At 41.5% G+C, this 25,776-nt stretch overlaps 2 protein-coding genes across 2 annotated transcripts in view; one reads left to right on the plus strand and one right to left on the minus strand.

The window, feature by feature from the left end:
- The window catches only part of CCDC146 (coiled-coil domain containing 146), a 66,053-nt gene extending 64,886 nt beyond the window's left edge, over nucleotides 1–1,167 (plus strand). Inside the window, 1 exon segment of the mRNA XM_086462424.1 lies at nucleotides 751–1,167. Within this exon segment, the coding sequence (XP_086318550.1) occupies nucleotides 751–1,167 (417 nt within the window).
- A 1,360-nt stretch (nucleotides 1,168–2,527) lies between these two features.
- The window catches only part of GSAP (gamma-secretase activating protein), a 47,023-nt gene continuing 23,774 nt past the window's right edge, over nucleotides 2,528–25,776 (minus strand). Inside the window, exons 15-31 of the mRNA XM_086474344.1 lie at nucleotides 25,352–25,444; nucleotides 23,860–24,077; nucleotides 23,485–23,554; nucleotides 22,689–22,771; nucleotides 21,969–22,022; nucleotides 17,927–18,052; nucleotides 17,449–17,504; nucleotides 17,008–17,039; nucleotides 15,290–15,351; nucleotides 13,618–13,713; nucleotides 9,237–9,307; nucleotides 8,592–8,686; nucleotides 7,352–7,471; nucleotides 6,019–6,080; nucleotides 4,002–4,106; nucleotides 3,759–3,852; nucleotides 2,528–2,718 (exon numbers count right to left, since the gene is read on the minus strand). Of these exons, the coding sequence (XP_086330470.1) occupies nucleotides 2,618–2,718; nucleotides 3,759–3,852; nucleotides 4,002–4,106; nucleotides 6,019–6,080; nucleotides 7,352–7,471; nucleotides 8,592–8,686; nucleotides 9,237–9,307; nucleotides 13,618–13,713; nucleotides 15,290–15,351; nucleotides 17,008–17,039; nucleotides 17,449–17,504; nucleotides 17,927–18,052; nucleotides 21,969–22,022; nucleotides 22,689–22,771; nucleotides 23,485–23,554; nucleotides 23,860–24,077; nucleotides 25,352–25,444 (1,538 nt within the window). The 3' untranslated portion in view covers nucleotides 2,528–2,617. The remainder of the gene's footprint in view (nucleotides 2,719–3,758; nucleotides 3,853–4,001; nucleotides 4,107–6,018; nucleotides 6,081–7,351; nucleotides 7,472–8,591; nucleotides 8,687–9,236; nucleotides 9,308–13,617; nucleotides 13,714–15,289; nucleotides 15,352–17,007; nucleotides 17,040–17,448; nucleotides 17,505–17,926; nucleotides 18,053–21,968; nucleotides 22,023–22,688; nucleotides 22,772–23,484; nucleotides 23,555–23,859; nucleotides 24,078–25,351; nucleotides 25,445–25,776) is intronic.

Below are 25,776 nucleotides of genomic sequence, written 5' to 3' on the forward strand. Positions count from 1 at the left end.
GGCAGGGCAGCAGCACACCAAATAGTGCTTCAAATCCTACGCTGCTGGATCCTGTGCCTCCTTAGTTGGGACCATCAGTGATCCCAGAGCGGAGAGCTCCCAGGGAAGAAAAGGGAGTATGAAAGTGAGATGTGCAGACTGAGGGAACTTTTGCTGATGGGAAGTTAGTTTCCTACGTGAATCCTTTAGTTGATCACTCTAAGGGAATCTGAAAGGCGCACAAAGGTGGGAGGGGAATACACTGTGCATACACTCAAAGAACTTGAAGTCAGGCAGAAGTCCTTATTCTAAACCAGTTTTACCACAGAAACTTCTATTTCATTAACACTTCTCCTCACGTTGTGACTCAGTTTCCTTCCAGTGCTGCAGACACAAGCTCACTGCAGTAACTATTCAGGAACTGCTGTCAGCGTAAATACAGCTACGTTTTGAAGCATCAGAACTATTATCTTGTTCCTGAGAAGTTCTGTGCACACTTACTACAACTTTTAAAAGTTCATCTAATCTGTTTTCTTCACAAATGACAAAAGCATTACAGGCTCAAACTGTATACTGTTTAAAGGACAAACTCACATCTGCATGGTCAATAAAAACTCACGGTTTCCTTTTAATACCCCTCTGGCTTTCCTGGTTTGCTAAGGACTAATGAATGGCGTTGCCTTTGTTAGGCATTCTGTACATCGGCTCAGGTAAGTACTGGAGTTTTAAAGAAAATAATCACCGTGTGATCAAACCGTGTTTCTTTCCCAGCATGCTGCAGAAGAGGCACAAGCTGCAGCGCCCGGCTGTGCCCACACCACAGCTGAGCAACGCCCAGCCGCCTACCTCCCGGACGACGAGCGCAGTCCCGCGTTGCCGCGGCCCTACGGCGCTCTGGCTCCTTTCAAACCCAGTGAACCTGGTTCAAACATGAGACATTTCAGAAAACCTGCCGTGAAGCCAACTGACATCTGCACAGACAGCACCTACAGCAGGAGAAGCCGTTACCGGGTGCTGAATCTCTCGGGTCCACAGCATTCACACCGCGCTGAAGGAACGTCTGTTAGCGTTCAGTCCAGTCCCATATGGAAAGCAAAGCGGGAGTTAGTGCCCGCAGCACAGCTAATGGTCAGGGATCCAGTGGCTAGGAGGAGCCTGGGATCCCAAATGCAGTGCGGTACTTTATAGTGTTAAGAAAAATGAGTGATCTTCACACTATGCTTATTTTCTTCCAGGTGAAGTTTTATTGCATCTGATTATATTTTATAATACATTTAATTAAAAAGGAAAGGCTAGAAAATCTTCTCTTGTTATTAACGTGATAGGAACAAAGTCCCCAACACTTACACAAATACACCGACATAGCTTTCAGCAGTCTGGGACTGGAGTTCACGCTTGCCAGACAGATTTTAGTTATATTGAGAAAAATATTCCTTCCCTCTATGCAGTTACTGAGAAAGCTAAAACTCTTGCTCCACTGATGGGAATGACCACGAACTTGCCAAGTCACTCCCGAGAACTGGATCTTTTTATTTCGTTGGTAAGGAACAGGAAGCATCAGTGGAAATGCTCAGAGAGTATATTATTTGCTACTGAAAACCTCCAAAATCTATCAAATTGTCAGTGAGTTTCACTAGTTTAATAGTCTGAAACTTTGACAGAGGTGTTTATACATCCAGTTAAGGCTGCAGAAAGCCTATGTCAGAACTTAAGGTTTTCTCACATAATAAATCACTATTTTTTAAATTAATGTCACAGTTCAGCACATTAAAAAAACCACCAAACACCACAAACAACACTGGTTCGGTTATATAAAAATAAAAGTTGAAAATTAAGGAAAAACAATCTACATCATTTCTTTTTGAAGCTGAGGTCTGAACTGTAACACTAAAAGCTGTAAGGCAAGAAGTAAAACTCTGTCCAAGCCACCATTCAGGTAAATTTCTAAAGAACTTTTTTCTTTTCCTGTATTGCCTACAATATATTGCCCATACCTTAAAAAAACAAACACGAAATGAAACCGGCTCACATGCACTTTAAGAAGATTGTATTTTGCACCAATTACAAACCTAAATATATTAGAATCCAACTCCAAAGGCAGAAGTGCCGTAACATAACACATGACCACCACAGTGAATGACCACATCATTACTGATGCATTATGTTATTCTTACCTGCTTTGCATAAACACATCAAGAAATCATTTTATTCATCTGAGTAAACAGTTACCAGTTTCTTGTTACTGTACGATACAACCAGGCTACGTCTATCTTGGTAAAACAATTGACATCAATACCAATTTTCACAGCACGCCTCGATACCTGCTGTAGTTCCACCTACTTGACTACAACACTGAACGACGAAACCACAGGTATCATCCATAGGAAACCTGGATTTGTGTCAGACGAGTTTCTCTAGGATTTATCTAGAAGTCAGGGATCTCAGCCTTAATACGTTGCACCAAACAGTATTTTGGATAGCTTATGTCGGTAATGATGGCTACACAAACTGCAGATTATTTGGAAAACGACATGACATTTAAGTTTAAAACAAATAAAAAAAAGTTGGTTGCACACTTCCATGTGAATAACTTTTATGTGAGAGTACCACAGTTAGCCTTCTTCAACAGCACGTTATTTCAGGAATATTTGAGGCCCAAAAGCGTCATAGTGTGTTTGAGTGCCGTTTCCTCTACAAATCGTACATTAACGTGATCTTGTTTTTCATATGGATGCACACCTAGAAAAACACGGTGAGAAAGTTCGTATTTACAAAATCATAAGTGTTCTTGTACACTCAGACCTGCAGCGTGTTAAGCACCTTCACCTACAATACCAACAGATAAGGTAACAGGTGGAGCTGTGTTTTCATTTACACAAAATACCTACGGCTTTCACTGGAGCCGTTTGGATGCTCACCCATGGCAGAAACTTTCCTGTTAGTGGGACGTAAGGGAATGACAGACCATCCCTGGAGGTCGCTAGGGATTTCCACACTAACCCTACCCTGGAGATCCCAAACGAGACTTAAGCACAGTGGCTACGTTACTGCTAGAACATCGAATGGGCCATGGCACATTCCCCTGTGCTTCTACATGGTTTAACACTTTTACCTTCGCAAATGGGAGGACACCCACACATGGACAACCCGATTTCAGCCTTCAGGTCCTTATCCTGACTTTGTTTTGCTTACTAGTACAGACATAGCCAGTAATGCTAAAAAGCGTAATGCTTCCTTTAATGCACCTTGCTTTTTCCGTGGAATTCAAAAGCTTCAGATGCTTAGGGTCACTGTATGAAGCAAGTGCCCTAACCAATCTGAATTGAGTGTCAAAAAAAGGAATGGTGTTGAAATAAACAGAAGCCTGTTACTTCAGAGCACCTCCTAATCTAGCGATGTGGGTACTCTTTTTCTGAGGTGGAAGATCTGATGTTGGTTGCCTCTCAGCCACCATACTGTGTAAGTCAGGAAAAGGCCCTTCTCCCCATTTGAACACAGAGTAACAGGTACCACCACGCTGTACAGGAACCACGTTTCATTACACGTGTTCTAAAAAATGCAAGTTTCCTGACTCGATTCAACACTCGGAGGGTGTGGATGATATGCAGCAAAGGAGCCCCCTGACAACTCCCATCAGCAGAAAGATGACCGAAGAACCTACATGTTCAGGCATCACCAGAGTTTTAGAACTCAGTCAGTGTGTCAATATAGTCAGGATAGGGCTGAGTGCGAGCAAAGGGGAACAACTATGGGTCTTCCGAAGTCAGAATGAACATTACCTTGATTCTCTATCTCTGCCAGCATATTAGTCAGGTAGTTAAGTGGCAAAAACTCTACAGGGACCGGGAGTCTCTCAGGGATAGGCCTGCTACACTGCAAGGGAGAATATTTCAGGTTAGTTCACAAAGCCACACAGTACCAAGTTTCAGTGTTACCTTTAGTGTGTTACAGTCTACAGAAAGGTCAGGAATCTCAACACTGGCAAAGCAAAAGATTAAAGAAAATAGCCTATGTGCTCTTACCTGCCTGTTCCCCAGCTTCTCGAGCAAAAGTTTCACATATTTCCGGGCAATGAAATTAGCATTTATTGGATGATTCCAGAACTGGCGGACCTTTTCCCCAAGAGCCTAGTAAGCAAAAAAACAAAACCCAAAGACCTGAGAACATAAACACATGACAGTGGAAACTTAGGAGGGAGAAAAGGAGGGAAAAGCCCAAAAGAAAAATCCAGGTTGTAACACAGATGCTTCTCTTTCAGACACTTATGACAGATGCTAAGATGTCATCATTTTTAGTCTCGAAGCCTGCCTTTCATAGCCAGTAACTCAGAGATTACAATACGCTTGAAAAATGTGGGAAACAGTCAAAACCTTGCTACTCAGTACACACTGAGCTACTCAGTAGGTTTCTATATGAGTCTGTCCCATCACTCTGTCCCACTTTGCATGTGTACTTAAATATTAACTGAGGCTTAAAATGGCCATTTACTGCGACTCTTTGGTTTAGATCCGTTCTTCTCCCAAAGAATAACAGATGCCCCACTCCTCAATGTTCTGTTCAGAACAGGGCTTCTCTCTGGCTCAGTCTAAGGAATCTTACAAAAGCAGAATGCTGACAAGGAGAGAGACACTGGGAACACAATTTGCATCCCATTATTTAGGACATTGTCCTCGGAATTGATAACATTGATTCAAATACCCAAAGGCAAAAGAGATTCAGACCCAGATGTCCCAAAGCTTCCAGTCCTAACCAATAAGCAAACAAATACGAACACACTGTGAAATTAGCTCCACCTTCTGCTATTTTCCCTATTGAGATCTTATTTTCCCCCACTCACTTTCAGCTGTATTCCAATACAGACTACTGAAAGAGTTCATTCAGGAAATGCTGGACAGCTTCAATGGTGCTTAAATACTTGCTTCTGATGCAACTGAAGTCATCTAGTGAATCTAACCTGCTCAAAATAGTCCAAGTCACCCCAAAGTGTCCTTTTTGGCAAACAAACATCTCTGCATTTTTTCCCAAAGCTGTAAATAGACACAATAAGGCACTGAGTCTACTGTACGTAACCAGCAACATGTCCCCTAAAGCCCTCACAGCTCAGCCCTTCGCATCAAAGCGTGGTTGGAATGGGCTCCCCTCCTACCAGGCCTGGGGCTGACAGCTCAGAGAGGCCCCGCGCTGACCCCAGCTCACCAACTCATGCCCGAAACAAGATACAGAGGACAAAGAACCTCCTGTGGCGTTCTCCTTCCCTGCCCCTTCTCAAATCTGCTGCCAAATAAAGAAGCCCTTGTTAGAGGAAAACCAAAGCAGCACTTCTGGCCATTTGAACTATACGTAACAGCCCATAATGAGCAAACAATAAGCAACTTATGTTGAGAAAAGCCCGTTCTACAGCAAGGCAGTCCCCAGGGGGATCCCTGGTTTTCCTCTGCAGCACGGCGGTGCACACGAAGAACAAAAGCGGAAAAGGAGAAGTCAGTCTCACATTCTGCTGGAACTTTTAATGGGGCATCAGTAATTAGTTCCAGCATGTGGCTAAACGAGTCACCTGACCAACGGGTGAGACCTTGCAATTCGATTGCTGCCACAGAGTTGTGTTATGATCGCATGTCACAGCTTTTGCTGTACCAGCTTTTGAACATACTTGATAAAACGAATAAAACCAAACAGAGAGGTCACAAGCGAGAAAGCCATTCGTGGATGCTAAAACACACACATACAAAAACCCCGTAAATCCTCTTTAAACCCCATCTGCTTTATGCAGATGAATCCTCAGCGGAACAGTGTCAGTCTTGTCTGTTTGATTCCTCCAGGGTACTGGAGACACTGTAAAACACTATGGACAAATCTAGAATGAGTTATCAGGGTATCCTACGGGTCATGAGCAGCAGATGGAGAAACTGCGGAGGTTCAGGTTGTATCTGTGCCCTGTTTGAATCACAGCTAAGTCTTCCAATGGCTTGAGCCTATGCACAGGGAAGAATTTACTATCAATTCAAAAATCCAAGAAGTGACATCCAAAGTCATTAGTACCTCGGGAAGCCTCATGACGATACTGAACTTCAGCTTTTCATTCTTCTCGGTGTTGTCCAGATCTGTAAGAGAAAGTAAAAAAACAAACAAAAAACCCCCCAGTAACCATGTAACTGAAAATTTTAAACTTTCACTGAAGATATTCTGAATAAATATCACCTCTGTAATGAAATGAAAATCTTAATTTTAAATAAGGGCTATTAGGAGTGTAATTTATACCATTCGTACAAATATTGTTCTGTATATTTGTATGCAACTTCACCATTTTATGTAACAGTTTATACGGCAATTCAAACGTGTTTTGACTAAGTAGAAGGCCCCACATTTATATTATTTCATTCCTCAAGACCAGTCACAGATTAATACAGCATGTTGTGCTGCCCCTTTTTCTGAACACCGGAGAAAGAGCACATTACAAGGGAGCACGGTTGCAGCTGCGATGAAACACATTGCTGTCAGAGTCTTATCGTGGTGCTGCTGCAAACCAGGAAACTTAGGCTGCAGTTCTCTCTTCCTCCTTTCTGATCTAGAAGTGGCAGTTAACATGGGTGTGATGCCAACCCTGCCTGCAGCTGCCAGCTTGTCCCACTCCCCATTTCGTTCCGAAGCCTTAGGCCCCAGTCATTCCCAGTGTACACCAGTTTGCTCCTAAGGCCCCTTCGTGGAAATGAGCTACTTGGCTCCTGCTGAGAAGAAAGCCACATCCAGAACACCATCTGCTCTTGATGACTACACGGGTTCATACAGAACCTATTTTAACTCCTGCTTTTAGTTAACGTTGCAATAGATTTAGAAGATATCCACAAGCTCAGTATTTACTAAAAATATTGGGATGCTGGGTCAGGTAGGCTTCCGTTTACTCATTCTGAAATATTTCCTAGCAGACAGCTTCTAGCCATTTGCTAATCCCAGCACTAGGATTATCTAGTTCCAAACATAATTAAAGCAAAAGCTGAGAACTGGCTAGCAGACTAACTTCCTTACTCATACACGTGCACATTCATAAATAATCACAGAAATCCCCCAACAAATCGTATGATGAGCTTTAGTATTCGCTTTTCCAAGAAGTCCCAAGTGCAAAAATTATAAGCTCAAATCCTCCCCGAACAGGTGTTTCTTTAACACGGTAAGGCTCAATCATATGTGTTTGAGCCTGAACTTTCTCCTTCCAGCTGGGCAACACCGTCAGCTACAGCCCTTACCAAACCAATACCCTGAGAGAACAGCTGAGTCTCCTGGGCAGTAAATCCCACATCTGAGTTTGAATGGCTGAAAGGACACCACTCCTAGTTTGCTGGCTGGTAACAAATGAAACAGATGAAACTCACTGTACCTTTCAGCAGTTTCCTGACACATGTTTCTGTCAAATGCAAGACTCCGGTATCAATATAGTGCAGGAGGGTGTGCAGAGGGAGACATCGAACACCAAGCCCCAAATGCAGAGTGTGAAAACCTGTAAGACACACACAAACTCGTTTGGTACAAAAACGTGCTTTTTTTCTAAGTCTGTGTTAGAGACTGTGTACTCTAGCTAAAGCCAAAAAACTCTCCTTAACTTCTGTTTCTAGTTGGTGAGGAAATCGGCTTATCAAAAGCCACGTGGTCTTATTTAAGCACCGTTTAAGTTCTCTTAAGTACAATCCTGTCAGATAGAGGAAAGCCAAGGGAACTGAAAGTGGTCATCACAGTTATACAGAGTCATTAACATCTCCAAGATGCTCCCTTCTATCTGAATTGTTTTACCAGTTTGCCTTCTATCTCCCTCTTTCCTCCCAATTGATCAGAATCTGAGGCCTCATTACCTCAGTTTGTGGCTGCCACCCACATACTCCCACAGGCAGCGTTAAGATTTCAGTTTCTCACTTAACATCGCCAGATGATGGTCTTGTCATCACGTGACACCATTTGCACCTAAACAGTGTAAGTTTAGGGGACAACCTCATACCAAAAACAGTTTCACAGACCGAAGACAGATCAGGAAATACAAACTAGAAAGATTCAAACAGAATCCAAAAGCATTAAGGTTAAGAAGTCTTTCCCTAACAAAAATAAGCAAGTGCTTTGAAAAGACTATAAGCAATTATAAGGAGCTCTGTGAAATGAAAGGCTACTATCAAGATCAGCTCCTCCACCAAGGCTGGAGGTAATCCTTGCAGGATAAAACTGAAAAATATTAGCGGGGCAACAGCATGAGAAAACACACACTTTTTTTCCCTTGTAAGATAGGATTTTCCCTTGTAGCCCACGACACTAAAGTCCAGCTGTCTAAGAAAAATACATAAATGAAAGAAGTCTAAATCCTAGTTCTGAGCTAAGACTGTGCCCAACCATTTCACTGGAAGCCAAAAAGAGAACTAAACCTCTGATTTGTTGTCGCTATATGTAGTAACTACTTAGTTTTGTTTCATTTCACTTGCATGTGTTCATGAAGGATCTTCCCCTCTGTAACTGTCTTGAATAGCTTTCAATACTGCCCAAACTAACTTGACACAGGTGCTGCAACTAATGCTCTTCTGGGAGGAATTCTGAGCATCGCTCTCCTCACGATTAAAACAGCAAAACACAGGACTTACCAGGAGGTAAAGGCAGGCACATGCCATTTGCAGCTTCCAGAATCCGCCCCATGATGTGGAACACTGCAAACTCTCCTGCACTTCCTCTCTCATCACTGTATTTAACAAAGGAGCGGCATATTAGGAACCCGAGACGCCCCCACTCTCCTGGAGATATGGTCAACGTGTGCATTTTGGGTGAATTGCCATGGGATGCTACCTTGTTTACTTAGGTGTTTGTCACCGAACAGCACTAGCTGTTCAACGCTGACACACAAAGTCTCTGTAGTGTTCCCCTGCTTCCCCCACTACCGCGTCTTTACAAGTCTCCCAGCAGTACCTGGCAGCAACAGCAATAGGTGAAATATTTTGAGTGCTGGTATAAACAACCTGGCTTTTATAGGTGTTCAGCACCCACTACCCAGTTTAAGACCACTGAGAACTCAGCAACTTTGAACTCCAGCTGTAAAACTGCCTATATGATTAATATTCACGCTGGCCTGGGGAGGGCCAGCAGGATCATTATAATGAGTACGCCGCAGTCACACTGACGTTCGCAGCAGAGTAAACGCTGACTGTTCAAGCTAGTAGTAGCGTTGAAGACCAAAATTATTATGCCCATATTTTAAAAAGCAGGCTGAAAACTTTAACAAATAACTTGCTCACAAGCAGAAGATGCTGGAATGAAGCTGGTATCTCCTCCAAACTTCTTTCATTATTCGATGTACCAGATTCAGCTAAAACAAAAGAGACAAGACAATGTTTCTAGGAGCCTGTGTACAGCAGGCACTTGGCCTTCATTCGTTTCACACACCAGTTTATGTTAAAAACTTGTCATGAGACTCCTACTAAGATTTCAGTATTTATCTTTTTTCCCTAGGGGCTTAAAATGTAAGATTAATTAAAATTTGAGTTGTAACTGAATTCTCTTATTCCAGAAGTTTAAAGTAAGTGCTTCTAGCTCATCAAAGCATTGCACAAGACATACAGCATCTTAACACATCGCGGTTCTTGGGGATCAACTGATCTCATGCTCTTGCGTCAAATTCTCAAAGATCTGTTTGCCATGAAAGCAAAAACTGCATGTCCAAGTGGCTGAGCATTTGGAAAGGTCCCTAGGGCCCCTACCAAACTGGATGATGCTGAAGAAAGAGGAATACTTGGTTTGCTGAGAAAAAGTCTGCAGGAGGAATCACAAATGTAGTCCTGGCAAGGATGAAAGACAAGACAAGCAAATGCCTCTCCTCTGCTGAGTTTCCTTTTTGTCCATAGTCAAGTACAACAGTCCCTTAGCCCATATTGTTGCTTCTCCGTGCTCCCAGGCTGGCCTCCAGTACAGACTGTCAACATACAAAAGCCACAAGCCCCGTTCTCACTTGGGCCTTCTAAGCTTCTGCAGCTGAAAGAGAGAAACCACGCCTGAAGGAGTTGAAGTAACTTCCTCTAGTCAGCTCCTCACTGTTGTCACGTGTAACCACTTCCATATCTCAGTAACCAAACTGAGACACTTCCTCTATGCCTTTTATCTCTCGGCCTCAAAGTGCACTAATCAATCAATCCCAGGGAACTCTCAGGAAGCAAGTCTGACCCTTGCTCTGCAGGGAGGTGTCACGAGAAGTTACAAGCCCTTTTCCTCCCCTAGATGGCCAGAATCCAAGAATCTCTTCCCCACTTTCTTTTCCCTTCACAGGCTCTGCCCTCTCCAACCTCTAACTTGTCACAGGCTCTGAGCAAGAGGGAAACAGAACAGGAGAGGTTCATATGCAAAGGCCAAAACAGGAGGATTGATCTTCAGTCATGCTCCTGAGTGCTCTCCTCTGTACCTTGGCCAGAAAGCTCTACAAGGTAACACCTCTTCCCTCCACTACTCCATCCAGCCTTGCACGGCTACCTGATGCAGGATAACCACCTAATACTTTCCACCTTCATACTTTCTGGATGCAGTGCAAAGCTCCAGTTTAATCTCTACGGACTATGGCAAGTTTTCTCCACTCATTTTCTAGGAAATGAGTGATTTCCCGTTTTCAGAGAAGGGTCACAAGAACTGCACCTGTTGCCAGAATGACTTTCATCTCCAGCCAGCACACAGGGCGCAGCTATGGCCTCTGCATTGGGGCTACACATGCATGCTTGTGACATGACACCCTCACCAACAGCACTACTCACTTTGGAGATCAGCATCGACCATCTACAACGGACATCGTAGAAAATACACACAGAAGGAGAAGCCATGTCTCAAACTTTTTTGAGTATGTAACACACAGGATAACGTGCATGAGAGAAAGAAAGAATTATCTGTTTTGCAGAGGGAGTACAGGCAGCTTCCTCTCCAAGGCTAGCAGAGGTCTTCAGGGGAACCAAGTTAAGAACTAAACCTGTACCTTCATGGCAAAGCCACTTTTCATTTAGTAACAAAGACGTACAATATGAGTTTTTTCTGGGCAAGTATCAGAAGCCATCTCCCTTGGAGTGCTCTAAACAGAGAGCAGACATGATCAAGAGCAAGACAGTGCACATAGTAGTGCCTTGGCTGACATTTGCAAAGCACCTTGCTGTCTTGAAACATCTGTATTTCCAGGCAATGGTGCAGTGAAGTTCCACTAAAGTCATTTGGAACCACAAGCACTCAGCTCCTGTGGCTGTTTCTACAGGAAAGACACGGAAGCAGCCGAAGAACGGAATCAGGAGCAAAGCAGAAAAGGGAGTGAGACAAGGCCTTGCTGTCTGCCAGATCCCCTCCTGCGCAGGGGTACAAGGCAGTCCTCTTCCTTCTGAGGAAACTCAAATCCAAATGGTGTCTGTCTTCTGTTCCTCCGCAGTTGAGACCACATCAGATGATAATTGGCCACAGACATCAGCAAAAAAAGGTGCACCCAGCCACTGCAGCAACTTTCAGAGAAATTTGAACAGTTTATTCTGGTCTGCCTCTTTCCTGTGCTGCCTGTTCACTCTGTCTCCCTTTCCGCTTGCTGTCAGGGCAGAAGTGCCATACTGCTTCAGTAAGTTATTTACCCCCTTTCCTGCCCCACTGAAATGAAAAGAGCGAGAAAAACAGATACAGAGTAAGCCAAGATAAAGTGACTGCAGGGGAGAGAGAGAACATGGACACACGAACAACTACTGCAGGCTGGGCGGCATGTGGACTGGTAACCAGGCACACTCAGGCTCTGCAGACCTCCTCAGCAAACACGGGAATACCCACTAAGACCTTTCATTCACACTTCCCCACGTTACTTCTCTGTATACAAGTACACACAGTTCTCTGACAGCAACCAGCCACTAGTCTGCTGTTTTAGGAGAAACATGTCTTGGCTACTTTGACTTCTGCTGAAATTGATTCATACAGTGGCCACACACCACGGAGCCCTATTCTCAGCCACCCCTTTGCTCCTGAATGTAATAAAAAAAAAATATTTTATGAAAGCAAACAGACAAGCAAATAATTTCAAGCCTCTTCCTGTTTCATTAGCTCCAGTAGCTCAGCTACACGCTGCTGATGCTACACAAAACTGTCGGAAGAATCAAAACAATTCATTCCCCTGAAGAACTTAAAGACATTTAGGATATAGAAAGATTTAAGGTGCAAGAGTTTCTGATTAGGCTGAAGGGAAACCTAAGCCTAACAACGAAATAATTTCTAAAGACTTGCAAACAGCACCTAAGATGGCACTAAGCCAAAGGGCAGAAGCAACTTTTAGACATGTTATCTTTGTTTATAGTAGCTTTTCTAAGAAGGAGACATCTGTAAATTAGGTTGAGAGAATTCTTACTTTTAGTGATGATAAAAAAAAATCCCAACTTAATCCTGAGAGTTTGCTGATGCGGAGGGCTGAGATTTGTTTTGACCGCAAGATCTAGTCTACAAGAATTTAGTCTGGCAGATAAAGGCTGCATATGTGTTTTCATATTTTTTAACTTAGTTTATATTAAGAGTGAACAAATGATAACTGGAAAACGAACGAAAGGAGAGTAAACATTCTGCTTGTGCTTTTTTTCAGCACTGTTTTCAGGTATGAAGCTTCGGTTCACGCTGTGCTGTTCCTCTTTTAATCAGCCACTAGTTTTTCTTTCTTTCCTATAAAGATACAGAGAACAGACTGCCGATTACCAGCGAAACAACTTGTCAAGCTATAGAGCAAGGCCTGAACAGAAAAGTCAGTAACCTCAGTGGTTCACAGAACATTTTAACGCGGACAGCACAAACGATTTGCACAGGACTTCTGAAAAGATGCCAGCACCAGTAGCCTCAGGAGTTTCCTTAGATTTCCATCCCTAGAACACAGCACTGTGGGGAGTTTCTACTGAATGGTGTGGCAGGGCCAGCACAAAGTCAAAGAACATGATTTACCAGTTGCCACGTGAGCTTTTGTGGACTCTTCATTCTGCACTTAAAGAACTTGATGTTGAGAAAGACAAAACCAGGTACAATAATTTCTATGCACAACAGTCATAGGTTTTACAGCTTATTTTTCAAAAGTTTCTCTTAAGAGGATGAAAGACAAAAATAAGAATTGGGAAAGCAAACTTTCCACAGTAGCTTACATGGATGTCTTCAGCCAAAACTCTGTCTCCTGTTACACTCACAAAAAGCCCATCAGAAATCAGTATGCAGGAATAGTGATGATTTACTCTCATGTCATATTGGAATGAAATCTTTTTTTCTTAATTTGCATTTCTTCTGATGGTACTTTTATTATTCAAAACGTGTAGAAATGTGTTCTACAGGAAACAAAATGGATCTAAAGACCATTCTTTCAACTTTCAGGATAAGTTCACATTTTCATTTCTGGGAGCAGACCGTATTGTTATAAGCTGTAAAGGGAACTGTTTCTTCTGTACTCTGTGTGACCAATACAACTCTTTAATATTATTTGTTATTATTTTCTTTATCAATATATACAATATTAAGCAGCAAAATATGGTTAAACACCTTAAAACCAATCTCCTCAAGCTAAATATATGCTATATACACACAGTACATACCCAAGACCCTACCCTCCAAGGAATACCCGCCTGCTCACAAACATGATGATGAAATCAAACTAACCAGGTTTGCAACATAATCCAGAACTATTTGGTCAATCTTCTTTTTTCCTACATACTGTAGATGTCTCATAAGGTGATCCTTTAGCTGAGCAACCATCTAGGAAAAAAAAGCCAACAATTCAGCGTCCTGGGGCATCTTCAAAAAGACGCAAAAGCTCCAGCAGGTGCAGGGTCTGATCAATAGGCATTAGCACCACAAGACGTTTCCCTGTTACAAAACTCCCGTTCAGAGTGAGATCCCAAGCTACTGTACAATCTTGCCCATTCAACAGCAGGTGTCAATATTCAAAATGGTTACTTGGTGCCAATTCCATAAAACGAGTGCCAAGTTGAACTTTCAACGACACTGAAGAGAAAAAGCTTACAGTTCTTACATTTCCCTGGGTCAAGACAACTGAACAGGGCTAAAGGATTTTAATATGAACATTGAATCCTGAGAATGTAACTATCTATTATATACAAGTAAACCTGAGGGATTTTATGACCGAGAAAACTAGCACAAGTACAGTTTGTGATAGTAGCCAAGAACCCGAGAGATTAATGGCAACTTCAGGTTAAACATTAATTGTAAAGTCTTTAAAATCAGGTGTTTGTTACCATACAGTCCGTGCCACTCCCTACCCTCTCCTTTCTGAAATATTCTCTGATCGCAGGTAGCTTCAGATTGCCACTCAGTCCGTGCGGGTTCTTTGCTGAGAATTACTATGAAGCATTATTTGTTTCAAAGCTCAGTAAAACTGAGGTAAATAAAAATCTCTGTCTCAAGGAGTTTACAAGCGCATTAATTTCAACGTGTCAGGACAATAATTTAGGTATTAGGAAAGCATAGAGAAAGGACAGCAGTGACCTGCTTTTTGCATCTGTCTGAATAAACTGCAGGGAAGGAATGGAAAGAAGCTTCAGAGAATGAGAGGCAGAACTTGGAAGCAAGGGGACAAGACTGGAAAAAATGAAAATTTGCCTTAGATTTGGACCGACATGACAGCATTGATATGCTCTTCAGAGGTGCAGTGCTGAGGCCCTCCAGTGCATGCCAAGGAGTTTTATTTGTTTTTAATAGTAAAAGAACAAGAGATAAGCGAAGATGTGTATTTAGACAGAGGGAGGACAGGTAGGGATTTGAGACAGGATTTGTTACCCAGAAGCATAAGGAAGGTAGGTCGTTTAGGGAGATCATCAGTGAAAACCTTGCAAAAGAGGAAGGGACCTCAGAATAGCCACAGCAGTCCCAGAAGTGAGGTAGAGGAAAAGGAGACAGTAAAAAAAAAGTTAAAATGAGGAGTGAGACGATCTGTGATCTTCTCTTTGAGGAAAGCAGTGGGTAGAGAATTCACTTACACATGTTTTAAGGATGTAAAGTAGTCCAAAAATAACTGACAGATTAAGATGAATTCCAGCAGGATGGAATAACAGATTCTAGCTAAAGAAAAGTTGTATTGGAAAAAAGCATTTTGACAAATCAAATTTCCATTGCTGTTTTTCCCCTATGCCTTATGACCTGTTAAGATGTTATCATGATATCATGACTATGAACTCTAAAACTTAGGAAATACCGTGTTTGTCCCATAGCTACTCTGAGGGAGCCTCTATGCAGCACTGGAATTTATAAGCTTACTCTTTACATTTGTTGAGGCTGTGCGTCCTCTAGTGCACACTGTGACAAAAGCACATACCAGTCCCATTAGTAATTGCTGGTGATAATCTTCCTCTTGAAAGAGAGGTATTAGCCTTTCCTCTGAAATAAACAAAGCAAGAATCATTCAAGGACATGACGCTCTAGAAATACCACCAGATTTCAACCAGCTTCAAAAGTACTTAAGACTTAAACAAACAGAAGTGGTTTGATCTATTCACCTACAGAACTAAGTGAAGAATCAGGGACTACGAAAGAGAGAACTGAGGAATGGAAAATAACGCTGTATCTGCCATCTTCTCCCTCAAGTGCTTAACATAGAGGAACACAAGACTGTCATACCACTTTACACTTCATTTGCACTACTTTTTTTTTTTTTTTTTTTGATCAGAGTGTGGTGATTCAGTAGAGCAAAGAGGCACGGAGAACCTTCTGGTAACACCAGTGCAAATGCATATGCTATTTCAATCTTGTCATTTACAAACAAACACGCTAAAACAGCTGCATGGCTTTTCCAAGGAAATGGCTAGACAGAAAGTAAACACTCCACACAGAACCACCTCCCACCTTCCTGGTTCTCTCCCATGGTCTGGCTGCTTCTGCTATTCAGATCTGCAGATCCCTACGTAAGAGAACACAGCTTTTCTAACTAAATGGAAGGAGGTTATAGTATCTACTGAAATTTAATACCCAGTATTTCCTGATCAGTGCTTCCTGCCTACTAACAGCAAACGAAGAAAAAGAATCTCCTATTTCATCACGTAGCATAAAACCAAGTCAACATTTTACAGACTCAAGTGCTAAATTTTTACAGAGTTCAAGCCATCTTTGCTCACCTTGAAATATATTTACCACTTAGTAGCACAAAGACCTGTTGTGTTGCTTGATTTTAAAAGACCTGAAGAAACATCTACAGGGAAGATACACTACATTGATGCTTGTTCCCAGCTGGCAGCTACCTATAAATTCTCTAGCAACAGTTAAACATCTGACTTCTTTATCAATGAGCACCTTTGGAAAATATGAACCTGAGGCTCACAAAGTTGATATAAGGTCCGTCAACGTCAGAGCCCATACCAGTAACCAGCAGTGGTGCAGATGATCAGTGGTAAGAGGCTGGAAATGAATGCACTGAAAATTCTTCATAATAAAAGTAATGAGCAGCACTTAGATCAGCATCATTTCACAGCACACAGTGACAGGGCACGCAGAAGGCACTGCTGTGCAAACAGCAGGAACATAATTTACTACTAAACTTAGTTTTACTTACTTTTGACAGAGAAATTGAGCATCACAATACCTCGAGCATTCCTGGCATAGGGAGATTAATTTTATCTGCTTTCTCCACACCACAATATTTCACCAGCCCTAATCTCCTCCTGCTGTACACAAGTTCTAGAGTTGCAAAGGCAGCTCTAAGTAGAGAAGACTCAGTGATATAGTGTCACTGATACTCTGCTCCAGAAGAAAAATCATGAAGAAGAAATCCTTAGGCAGACAAAGGTTTACTGCTTATGTTGTTAGATCCAATATGAAGTAGGAACTTTATTTTCAAGGGTTTCCTAGGCAGTATATGATCCTACCACTACTATCAGAGAGAAAGTTTTCTTCCAGTTTAATAACCTCTCATCTTAACGCTGCAAACTCTTCAGTGCTGAAAACACACACAGCAATTTACTTGTAGCGAACAACAGCTAGATGGAAATATCCTAATAAATCTTACAGCAAAGGCCTACATCAAGACAATTTTTTACTTACCAGAGTCCCAAGTGTCCAGATGAGAAAGCACCCTGGGGTTTGAAACAAAAATCAGCTTGTTTCATATGCATTACTCTAGAGGATTTCATAAGGACATTAAAAAACTTCAAATGACCCTTTGATCTTTCAAAGACAGCTAAAGAAATCTAAGAACTGTACATGTGACTACATTTAGTAAAGAAATTAAACAGCATTAAAAAAAAATTCTATCTGCCCAGGTTGCATAAGAGCAACTTCTCGTCTACCTTAAATGCCTTAGCTCTAGAGGCCTGGATATTTCAGATCACCCTGTAGTGATTACAAGAGTTCCAACAATTGATTTTCAGCTGGATAATCTTCTTTAAGGTATCTAATCTGATACCTAGTTTAAACGGCACATTAAATCCTTCAACGGGCTTCACAAAATAAGAAAGGGTAAATACAATAGAAAACAATACCTACTTTTTGGCATTTTCAAAAATATTCCTCAAATGTGCTGTGGTGGTTCTCTCCTCTCTCTGGTTTGTAAACAAACAAAAATCCCCAAGTGAACAAAGTAAAAGGCTAATTAAAATACTCCCTGATAAAATGCAGATGAGAAATTAAGCTGATTTCCCCTTTGAATGGAAATAATGCATAGTGGGGCTTCAACCCATCTTCCAAACACCCATGTTCATAGCCATTCAAACACATCTAACCTACATGGCAATACAGGCATGTGCAATCTCTGCGTTTGTTTAGTCCTCACATTATTTTAACAGGGAAGACATACAGGCAGTCACCTTGTAAGTAAAATGACTGCAAGTCTGCACTTCTCATAATCAGATTCCCATTTCTTTATCTTCAAAATGAAAAAAAAAAGCCAACTCTTCTGTGTTTGGCTTTAAAACATCCACCTCAGAGGCAGCTCTGAATGCTGTTTCAGTGCATACATATTTACCTCTTCTGAAAGGTTACGCCATTCCCTCCTGAGCACATTATTGTGGTAATGCAAGTGTGGCTCTGCATACTTCACACTCTCCAAATTGGAGTTGAGCTTCTCCCAGAAGCCTTTGGAGTTTTGGAACTGCAAAGTATTGCAGGGAAAACATGAATACAGGCTGCACTCTTAAAGAAATACCTAATCACCCTCCCACTAAGCGATGGAAAAAACTGTGATTAATTTAACTTCATAACAATCTGAGTGAAAAGAGTTAAACAAAAGCTTTTACACTATTTTTTTTTTTCCCCAGTACTTTTATTTCCTTGATTTGACATCAGGAGTAGCACTTACTTGAACTTGAGGGCAAGATTTGGTGCCTATAATGTAGATACTTTGCCACCTCAGGATCCTTTCAAGTCACTGGGGAGAAGGAGTACTTCTAGGTCATAATTCATCTGACCCATTTCACATGTTCAGGATGGGAAGAACTGCACCACAGACTACACTGGCCATATTGTCTAGACTTCCGCTGACTGTAAAAGGAGCCTTAGGCAACTGACTTGGATGTAAATGTTTACATTTGGTCAGATAAATCCAATTTCAGGTTTCCAGTAGTTCCAAATAGAGGAACACAACCATGACCCTGGTGACTGCAGGCCACCACTATTTTCAAGCTGAATTAATACTTACATTGCAAATATCCGTTTGCCAACCTCAAGTGACAGTGCCTCATCCCAGAAAAGAAACAAAACTCAAACATTTCCATAGCAATTCTAAAGCCTTTGACGCTAATGCTGATATTAATTTAAACTCAGCTGTGAACAGACAGGAGGAAAAAAACCCAAAGATGCACACTAGTTCCCGAGCTAGTACTTGGTCTGGGTATAAAGATTTGAAGCCACTGTTTATAAAGGAGTGATGTGATCATTGCTGAGGAAAATATGAGATTAAGGCAATTCTTTTTTGCCGTTTTAAAAACCAAGAGATGGTTCTAGCCCCTCTTAATATATATTTGTTTCCCAATACAGACACTACATTAGTGACATTTGAAGAAGAGAAGTTTGAGTTCACAGTATTCCTCTGTCTTGCATTAACATGTTGGATGTTGGTCTCTCTCCCCTACTTTTCTACAATGACAATAACTTCAGAAGAAGACCTCAGAAGCCTTTAAAACCACTTCCTACTATAAACTACAATTTGCCAAGGAAAATAAGTTGCAGAGACTCAATCCCGCCAGCCACTTCCCTCTTGCTGCCAGTGCTGGTTGTCACTTTATTGTTGTAGCTGCAGCAGAGAAAAAATAAACCTCCGTTTTGCTTCATGTTAGTTATATTTAGCAGCTGGAAACTAGGAGTGCATATGGCACCATATGTTCACCCTGCTGGAGCTAACTAACAAGATTTACAACCTACTACTGCAGTATGCTGCCTAAATGTTACCAATATGAATCAGAGCAACATCAAGAATATAGCATAAGGATATCATCTAGTGACCAATTTATGCAACTGCGGCAGCACCACCACTGCAAAACTGCATTCAGGCCACACTGGATTTTGTTTGATGTGGGGCAGGGGGGATGCAAGACAGCAAGTTTCTGTCATATATTGAATCTCTAACAGGAAGTGGTAGACTTCGGAATTAAAAGCAGACACCACTGAAAACCTGCACTGTATTAGATCTCATTAAAAAGTCAAAAGTTTAAAATAAAGAATTATTTTAATTAAATCTTTATTTCTTGATCATCAGGGCAAGGACTAGAAAGCTTCTTCAATTTAGGTGGTGTTTATTTTGCAGATATTTCTAGATAGTCAGGAATCAATACGTAACCACAAACACCTAAAAGACTTTGTATTACCAGAAGTCAAAGCAAGGCCTTACCAGGTTGCAATCCATTAAAAGCTCCCATGAAGCCCTTTATAAGTAGTGGGTTTTTAACTGAAGACAAAGAGAGCTTTCTGCTATACCACTCTGAAAGGATGCAGGGTGGCAATGACCTTTAAGAGGCATATGGTCTCTCCAGGGGAACGGTAGTGCTAGGTCTCCCCAGCAGCGAAGGCGTTCAGGAAGCTGTGTAACTGACTACTCAGCTGCACAGGCAGCTACTCCTTAAAACATCACTCTTCACCCCAACAGCTCAGCACAGCATGAGGGAGATGCTGCCTTTTCCTAAGCTGATCTCTGACAACTGCTTGCACTACATGTTTTCACTCTTCTCCTGGACCTCCTCCTATTTTCTTCCACCTGCCCCTTCCTTCTCCCCTTCTAATCAAGGCTGCTTGCACCCCTTCAAGTTTGGTTCTGTGTCTAAAACAGGGGAAAAAAAAAAAAAAAATCAGGCCCTTAATTGCAATCCTTATGTAAAGCTTTTTGACAATCAGACTGACTGTTCCCCCTTTCTCACAGATACTCTCAATACCTCCTGCTGAACAGGAATTTAGTGATAAAAATACACCTGTTACCCAAATAGTACCAATTTTTTTGAGGAATATGGGCATAGCCCTCCCAAAGGCTCCCAACTATTCATGGGCTTGAGAACTTCAAAAAGCTTCTCAAAGCAACAATTCACCATTGTTTCTGTGAAACGTCATAAAATCTTTTCAAAGGAAATACTACTTCTAGGACCAGATTTGTCACCAGGGTCTGACTTGTGATACCAACAACATACACCAACTGAAATACCAACAACTGATCATCTGAACTCAGGTCATGGTGGGTTTGTGTCACTGGAGTGGTACAAAGCATCCAAAGCACTAAACCTTACCCTTCGGATTATCATCTTTGTCCTCACTCAAGAGTCAGAGTAATTTGCAGTCAAAAGTAGCAGGAAATATTTGTCTTTAGTTCAACTCTGACCTTTTCAATCTGTTTAGGTTTCAGACAGAAATAGGAAATGAGTTCCACAATCAGGAAGTATAGCTGCTAAAGGCATTTGCCCCGAGAGGCTTGACGTTCAATCTCAGACAAATTAAAGGCCTGCTAACTTTGACCTCAGTGAATTACAGGGATTATCTAGCAACAAATTTTCTCAAGATCTGATTTTCCCAGGTGTCCCAGCTCTCAGGGCAGCCTTCCCAAGCAAAGCATGCAAAGCCCGGTTCCCTGACAGCAGTCATGTTTATCTGTAGCAGCACAGCTGTGATGCACTGTTGGGGAGTGAGCGAGCAGTGCATTATTACACTGATTTTAAATGATTTTGTGAAAGGTGAAGCTTTATGAGCTAATTATAAGCACTGGGGAGGAAACAGACTCTCACCTCTTTAAAGTGCTACATGAAACAATATAGTCATGTATCCAGAGTCTACTCCCATGTGTCGCTGGTACTGTTGTGTTCAAGCTCTGACTCTTCCCATTAGCCTGTCACAACAAGCTGCTTATTAAAAAAAGATTTTGTAGGGGATCACTTAGGAAAATTTCAACTATTTCTTTAAACTAGAGCTGAGGGAGTAGAACGGAAGACGGGAAGAATCATTCATGTTGTTTTCAACAGAAAGTGCAACTTCCTATCCAAATGGCATGTGCTCTCACCATCCAGCTCAGCGCCTTTTCCAGGCAGTGCAGGAATTTGTCTAGATTTAGCTAGCCAAAGCCCTGACATCAAGTGCAATCACAGGGTGCTCTGGACAAAACGGTGTGAGAGGGCCGTGAACCATGGGTACCATCGGCAGCACAATGAAATATCCCTCAAAGTGGGTCTGTAGAGATAGGTAGAAATCCTACACGTTTGTTTTTGCCAAGTTTACCTCCAGCTAACAAAGTCACAAAATGAAGAGGTATGAATCAAATCTAACAAATTAATTACTGGAGGATCTTCCCTGTTGAATGGAAGAAGTCTCTTTCTGAAGAGAAAAAAAAAAGTACATCTTTGAGCTAGCAAACATCAGTCTGAATAACTGATACTTTAGTAAATGCATAGGCCATTTCAAACAGGGCCATTTTCTCTTCACCCCTATTTTTGGATAGGGCTGTGGGAACACTGCTTCATTAGTATTTAGCTCATGCCCACCCTACAAAGAAAACCTCCTAACCACAAACACAAATGTGGTTTTATACTGGAACTTACCTCTAACACAGGTAGAGAAATAATGTCTGTTGCACATGTTACTCCAGGGATAATCTATAAATACAGACAAATTATAAGAAAACAAATCAATTAGCATAAACATGGGCCTGTTTGGGTATCTAAGTGAACCTCCATTACTTGTTTCCTTTGTGAAACTAACTAGCTAGCCAAAACTGTACATTCAGTTTTGCCAAAAAGAAATATGAAAGATGTTTCTCTCATTCATCTAATTTAAAAAAAAGACAATATATTAGAACAGTGTCAGATCAGAGAAATTAAAATAAGCTATTTGCTCTAACTGTAGTCTTCCCTAAAGTTATTTTACTTCTGCGAACGTACTCATAAATCTTAACCCTACTGATACTGTTCGTCTTGGAAATAACTGCATGATTTTGCTGGTTAAATATATTCTGTTTTCATTATAAACCTCATATGATAAGGAATAAATTAATATTCCATTATGAAAACTGAGAGATTTACTCATCCATTCCATTATAGTAGCTGTTCTTGTTTTATAAATGCTTTTATTTGTTGACAAAAGATAGGACTCACGGAAAACACCACTAAGGTTAAGACTTTACAAAAATGGGCTTAAAGCACAGATGTGGATTTGGAATATGTCTATGAAAAGGCAAGGCATACAAGTTAAGGGCTGTATTAAGGGAGAAAAAAAACCAGACTCCCTCTAGCTATAAATTAAAGCACCAGCTGTTATCTTACCCCAATCCAGTCAAGCAGTGATGTGTAGGGCAGAAGTTTATCCAGGTTGTGTGTTTCTGGACACATTCTGCAGTACAGGGAGGCTGAAAGCAAGGTAAAAAGATTTATAAGGGCAAGATTGTATAAACTATCAGTTAACAAAAGTAGGCTTCACAGTGAATTCCTTATCTAATACTTTTTTAGGGACAAATCCTGCTGCTGTCTCTGAAACAGCTTCCTCCATGGTGGAACTGGTCCCATTCTGTGCACAAAAGGAGGAAGAGATGTCCAGATGGTTGCAGGGCTGGGTCAGCTGCTTGGCTACAGCTCAGCACTGCAGGGGTCCTTTGTACTGAGGCTCAGGGCATAGGACATGAGAAATAGATAGGCTGAGGAATCAGATATTAGAAAATAGTGTAATGATATGCCAAATCCTTATGAAAAATGGTTTGGGCTGGGCTAGAGGAGATTTGTTCCTCTGCTCCAATCTCAATTATTTACATCCCAGATATCCAAGACAGGTGCCAGATGGAGAATCTGCTCTCCACTGACCTAAAAATAACAATAAATCTATTTGTCCCTCTAGAAAGAAGAACGCATTTGAAAAGTTTTACCACCAATCTGATTTTGAGAGGTCTATATATCTTCTAAACTACTGATATTGCCTCTAACACCACAAAATGCAGGTTGTCATTTAACATAAATCACAACCAAAAAGTTCGTAAAGAGAAGAGTCAGTTTGTGACATTGTGGCTTCTCCTTAAAATGCAACTCGGGTATGCAGGAAAATTCAGAATGCAGGAAAAGAAATACCTACCAATGATAAATTCTTGAATGGGGTCAAAAGAATGACATGTTGACAGGTTCTCAGAAATCCACCAAATAATCTGTCAGAATAAGAACAGGGGAGTCTGTCACATCTCTGTTTAAACACGTGTTTAAGAGACTATAGAGACTTTGTTTTCAGTAGTAACACTCTGCCTGAAGTAGTGATACAGAGATAAATGTTTTCATCAGGACAGCCTCGACCAATAAAGCGGTTTGGGCAGCCGAGATGATGAGCCTCTTGGCACTGCCAAAACGTACATGTGAATCAGGAGTTTTCTTCTTTGGCCAATATCATTCATGCCTTGACCCTACTTTGTACAAGACATTGGTCACTGAAAAAACTTAGAGGAGGTTCTTTTCCCACCTGCATTTCCAGGTCTTCTGTGTGTTGGAAGTACAACAGAGCACAATGCAGAGCTGCCAATCTCTCGCTGTCTTGCTTGCTGTTCTGTAGGAACCTTAGTAAGGCACTGTCACTGATGCTCACGGCATACATACTTCCTACATGGCAATCCAAGACTGTTGACATGAGTGGGGATCGGATGGAGCAGTTTTGCAACATGTCAATTCTTGCATCCTCACCTGAAGGACATTGGTTTGAGAATAAAAAGCAGTAAGAACACAAAATTTGGCTGCTACCAGTATTTCTCTTAAGACTCCCAGGTCCCCATCAGTAAGAAACAGTCTGCCTCCTGTAATAGCTGCCCTGGTATTATGCTGAAGAGGAGGAGGAATGGTGCTGGCTGGGTAAAGGAAGCAAATGAGGAGCACAGTCCATACTCAGTTCTCTCCTTCCCTACTGCTGAAGCAGAGAAGATGTACAGATTCGAGGCTCATAATGCTGTTGTAGGACAAATCAGAGAACATAGGACGGAACAGAGAAGGACACAAGGCCAGTAATAGAGACTCTACAGAAGAATTAGCACCTAAGCATATTGTTACAGTTCAGAACTGCTCACATGCAGAATCATGACACAAACTTGCATTGGTGAATCTCTTGCCATCAATCCCAATGGCCAGAAGAGGAAGGTTCTGCTCTATGATTACTGATTGAACCATCAGATCTTTTTTTATGCAAGTATTAAGGTTCACCACAACAATACTATACAGTAGGATTCCAGACCCTCTGCATCAGAAAAATCAGGCCCCCATACAACACTGATGCCTTCTGCTCATTTCTAGCAGAACAGTATTTCATTATGTATGTACCACAGGTACTAGCTTCCTGTGATGCTGCCCCTGCACCAGTTCCCACTACTTACTTCTCCTTTACCCAATCAGAACAACAGATTTCTGTTTTCAAACAAAGGCCCTCCACTTCCAAAAATAACCCACTTCCCATAAAGACGTTTGTTGGAAATGAAATAACGTGCCTCTCAGATGAGACTCTAAATCAAATTGCATCAGCCTGATCAGGTGAAGGAAACACAGATTTCCTCTCCCCACACCCTCTGAACACACACATTTAGAGCAACTCAATTGGAGGAAGGAAATGTAAAATCAAATTTACATCTCCATGTGAAATTTGAGAACACTGGAGGACCAGAAGCATGTGCAAAGAATGGGGGAAGGGAAACTATGAAACCAAGGCAAAGGATCTCAAATTCAGTGAAAGGTCTTCTTCCATTTCATAACAAGCTAGAAGTACGTAATAGATGGAAGTATGAAATGTCACTTCCATGTCTTTTTAAAATGGCAAGTGGCAAAAATGCCATCCTTCTGTTTTTCAGTCTCTTTCCTTCTTCAGAACACTGTGCAAGAAAGCAAGCATTGAGAAATACAATTTTCACGTAAAGAGATTTCAACAAGTTTCCACCACTACGATAAAATTACTTCAAGCACCAGTTTTACTATACCTGTCAGAAATAAACTATAGCAGAGAAGGTCAGGATGCTGAATGTTCAGGAGGTGCAGGAACTGGCCAGGCAAATAAGCAGCCACATAATAGTCTATTTAAAGAAATAACAGTGGTCAATTTAGCACTTGGTCAGTTATTTGCTTTAAGAGGCTGTTTCACATGATTCTCATCTTGGCCCACTTCTCTGATGGAATTGATTATATCTAGGAAATATAAAAGGAGTTAATTAAAAGCTGCTGTTGTATTAACACAGGAAACACTAGCAGTTCATTTGGGTTTCCAGGGGAGGATTCAAGAGGCTTGAGACACTCAAGAACTCAGCAACAGATTCTGAGGCAATTTCAGAGGAAGTTACTTACTAAAGGTGAGGTATTACAGTATCAAATGCCAAACATAAAAGTTAAGCAAAAAAAAAAAGGCAGC

This window comes from Leptosomus discolor, chromosome 1, assembly GCF_034619465.1.
Source record: "Leptosomus discolor isolate bLepDis1 chromosome 1, bLepDis1.hap2, whole genome shotgun sequence".
Classification (NCBI taxonomy): domain Eukaryota; kingdom Metazoa; phylum Chordata; class Aves; order Leptosomiformes; family Leptosomidae; genus Leptosomus; species Leptosomus discolor.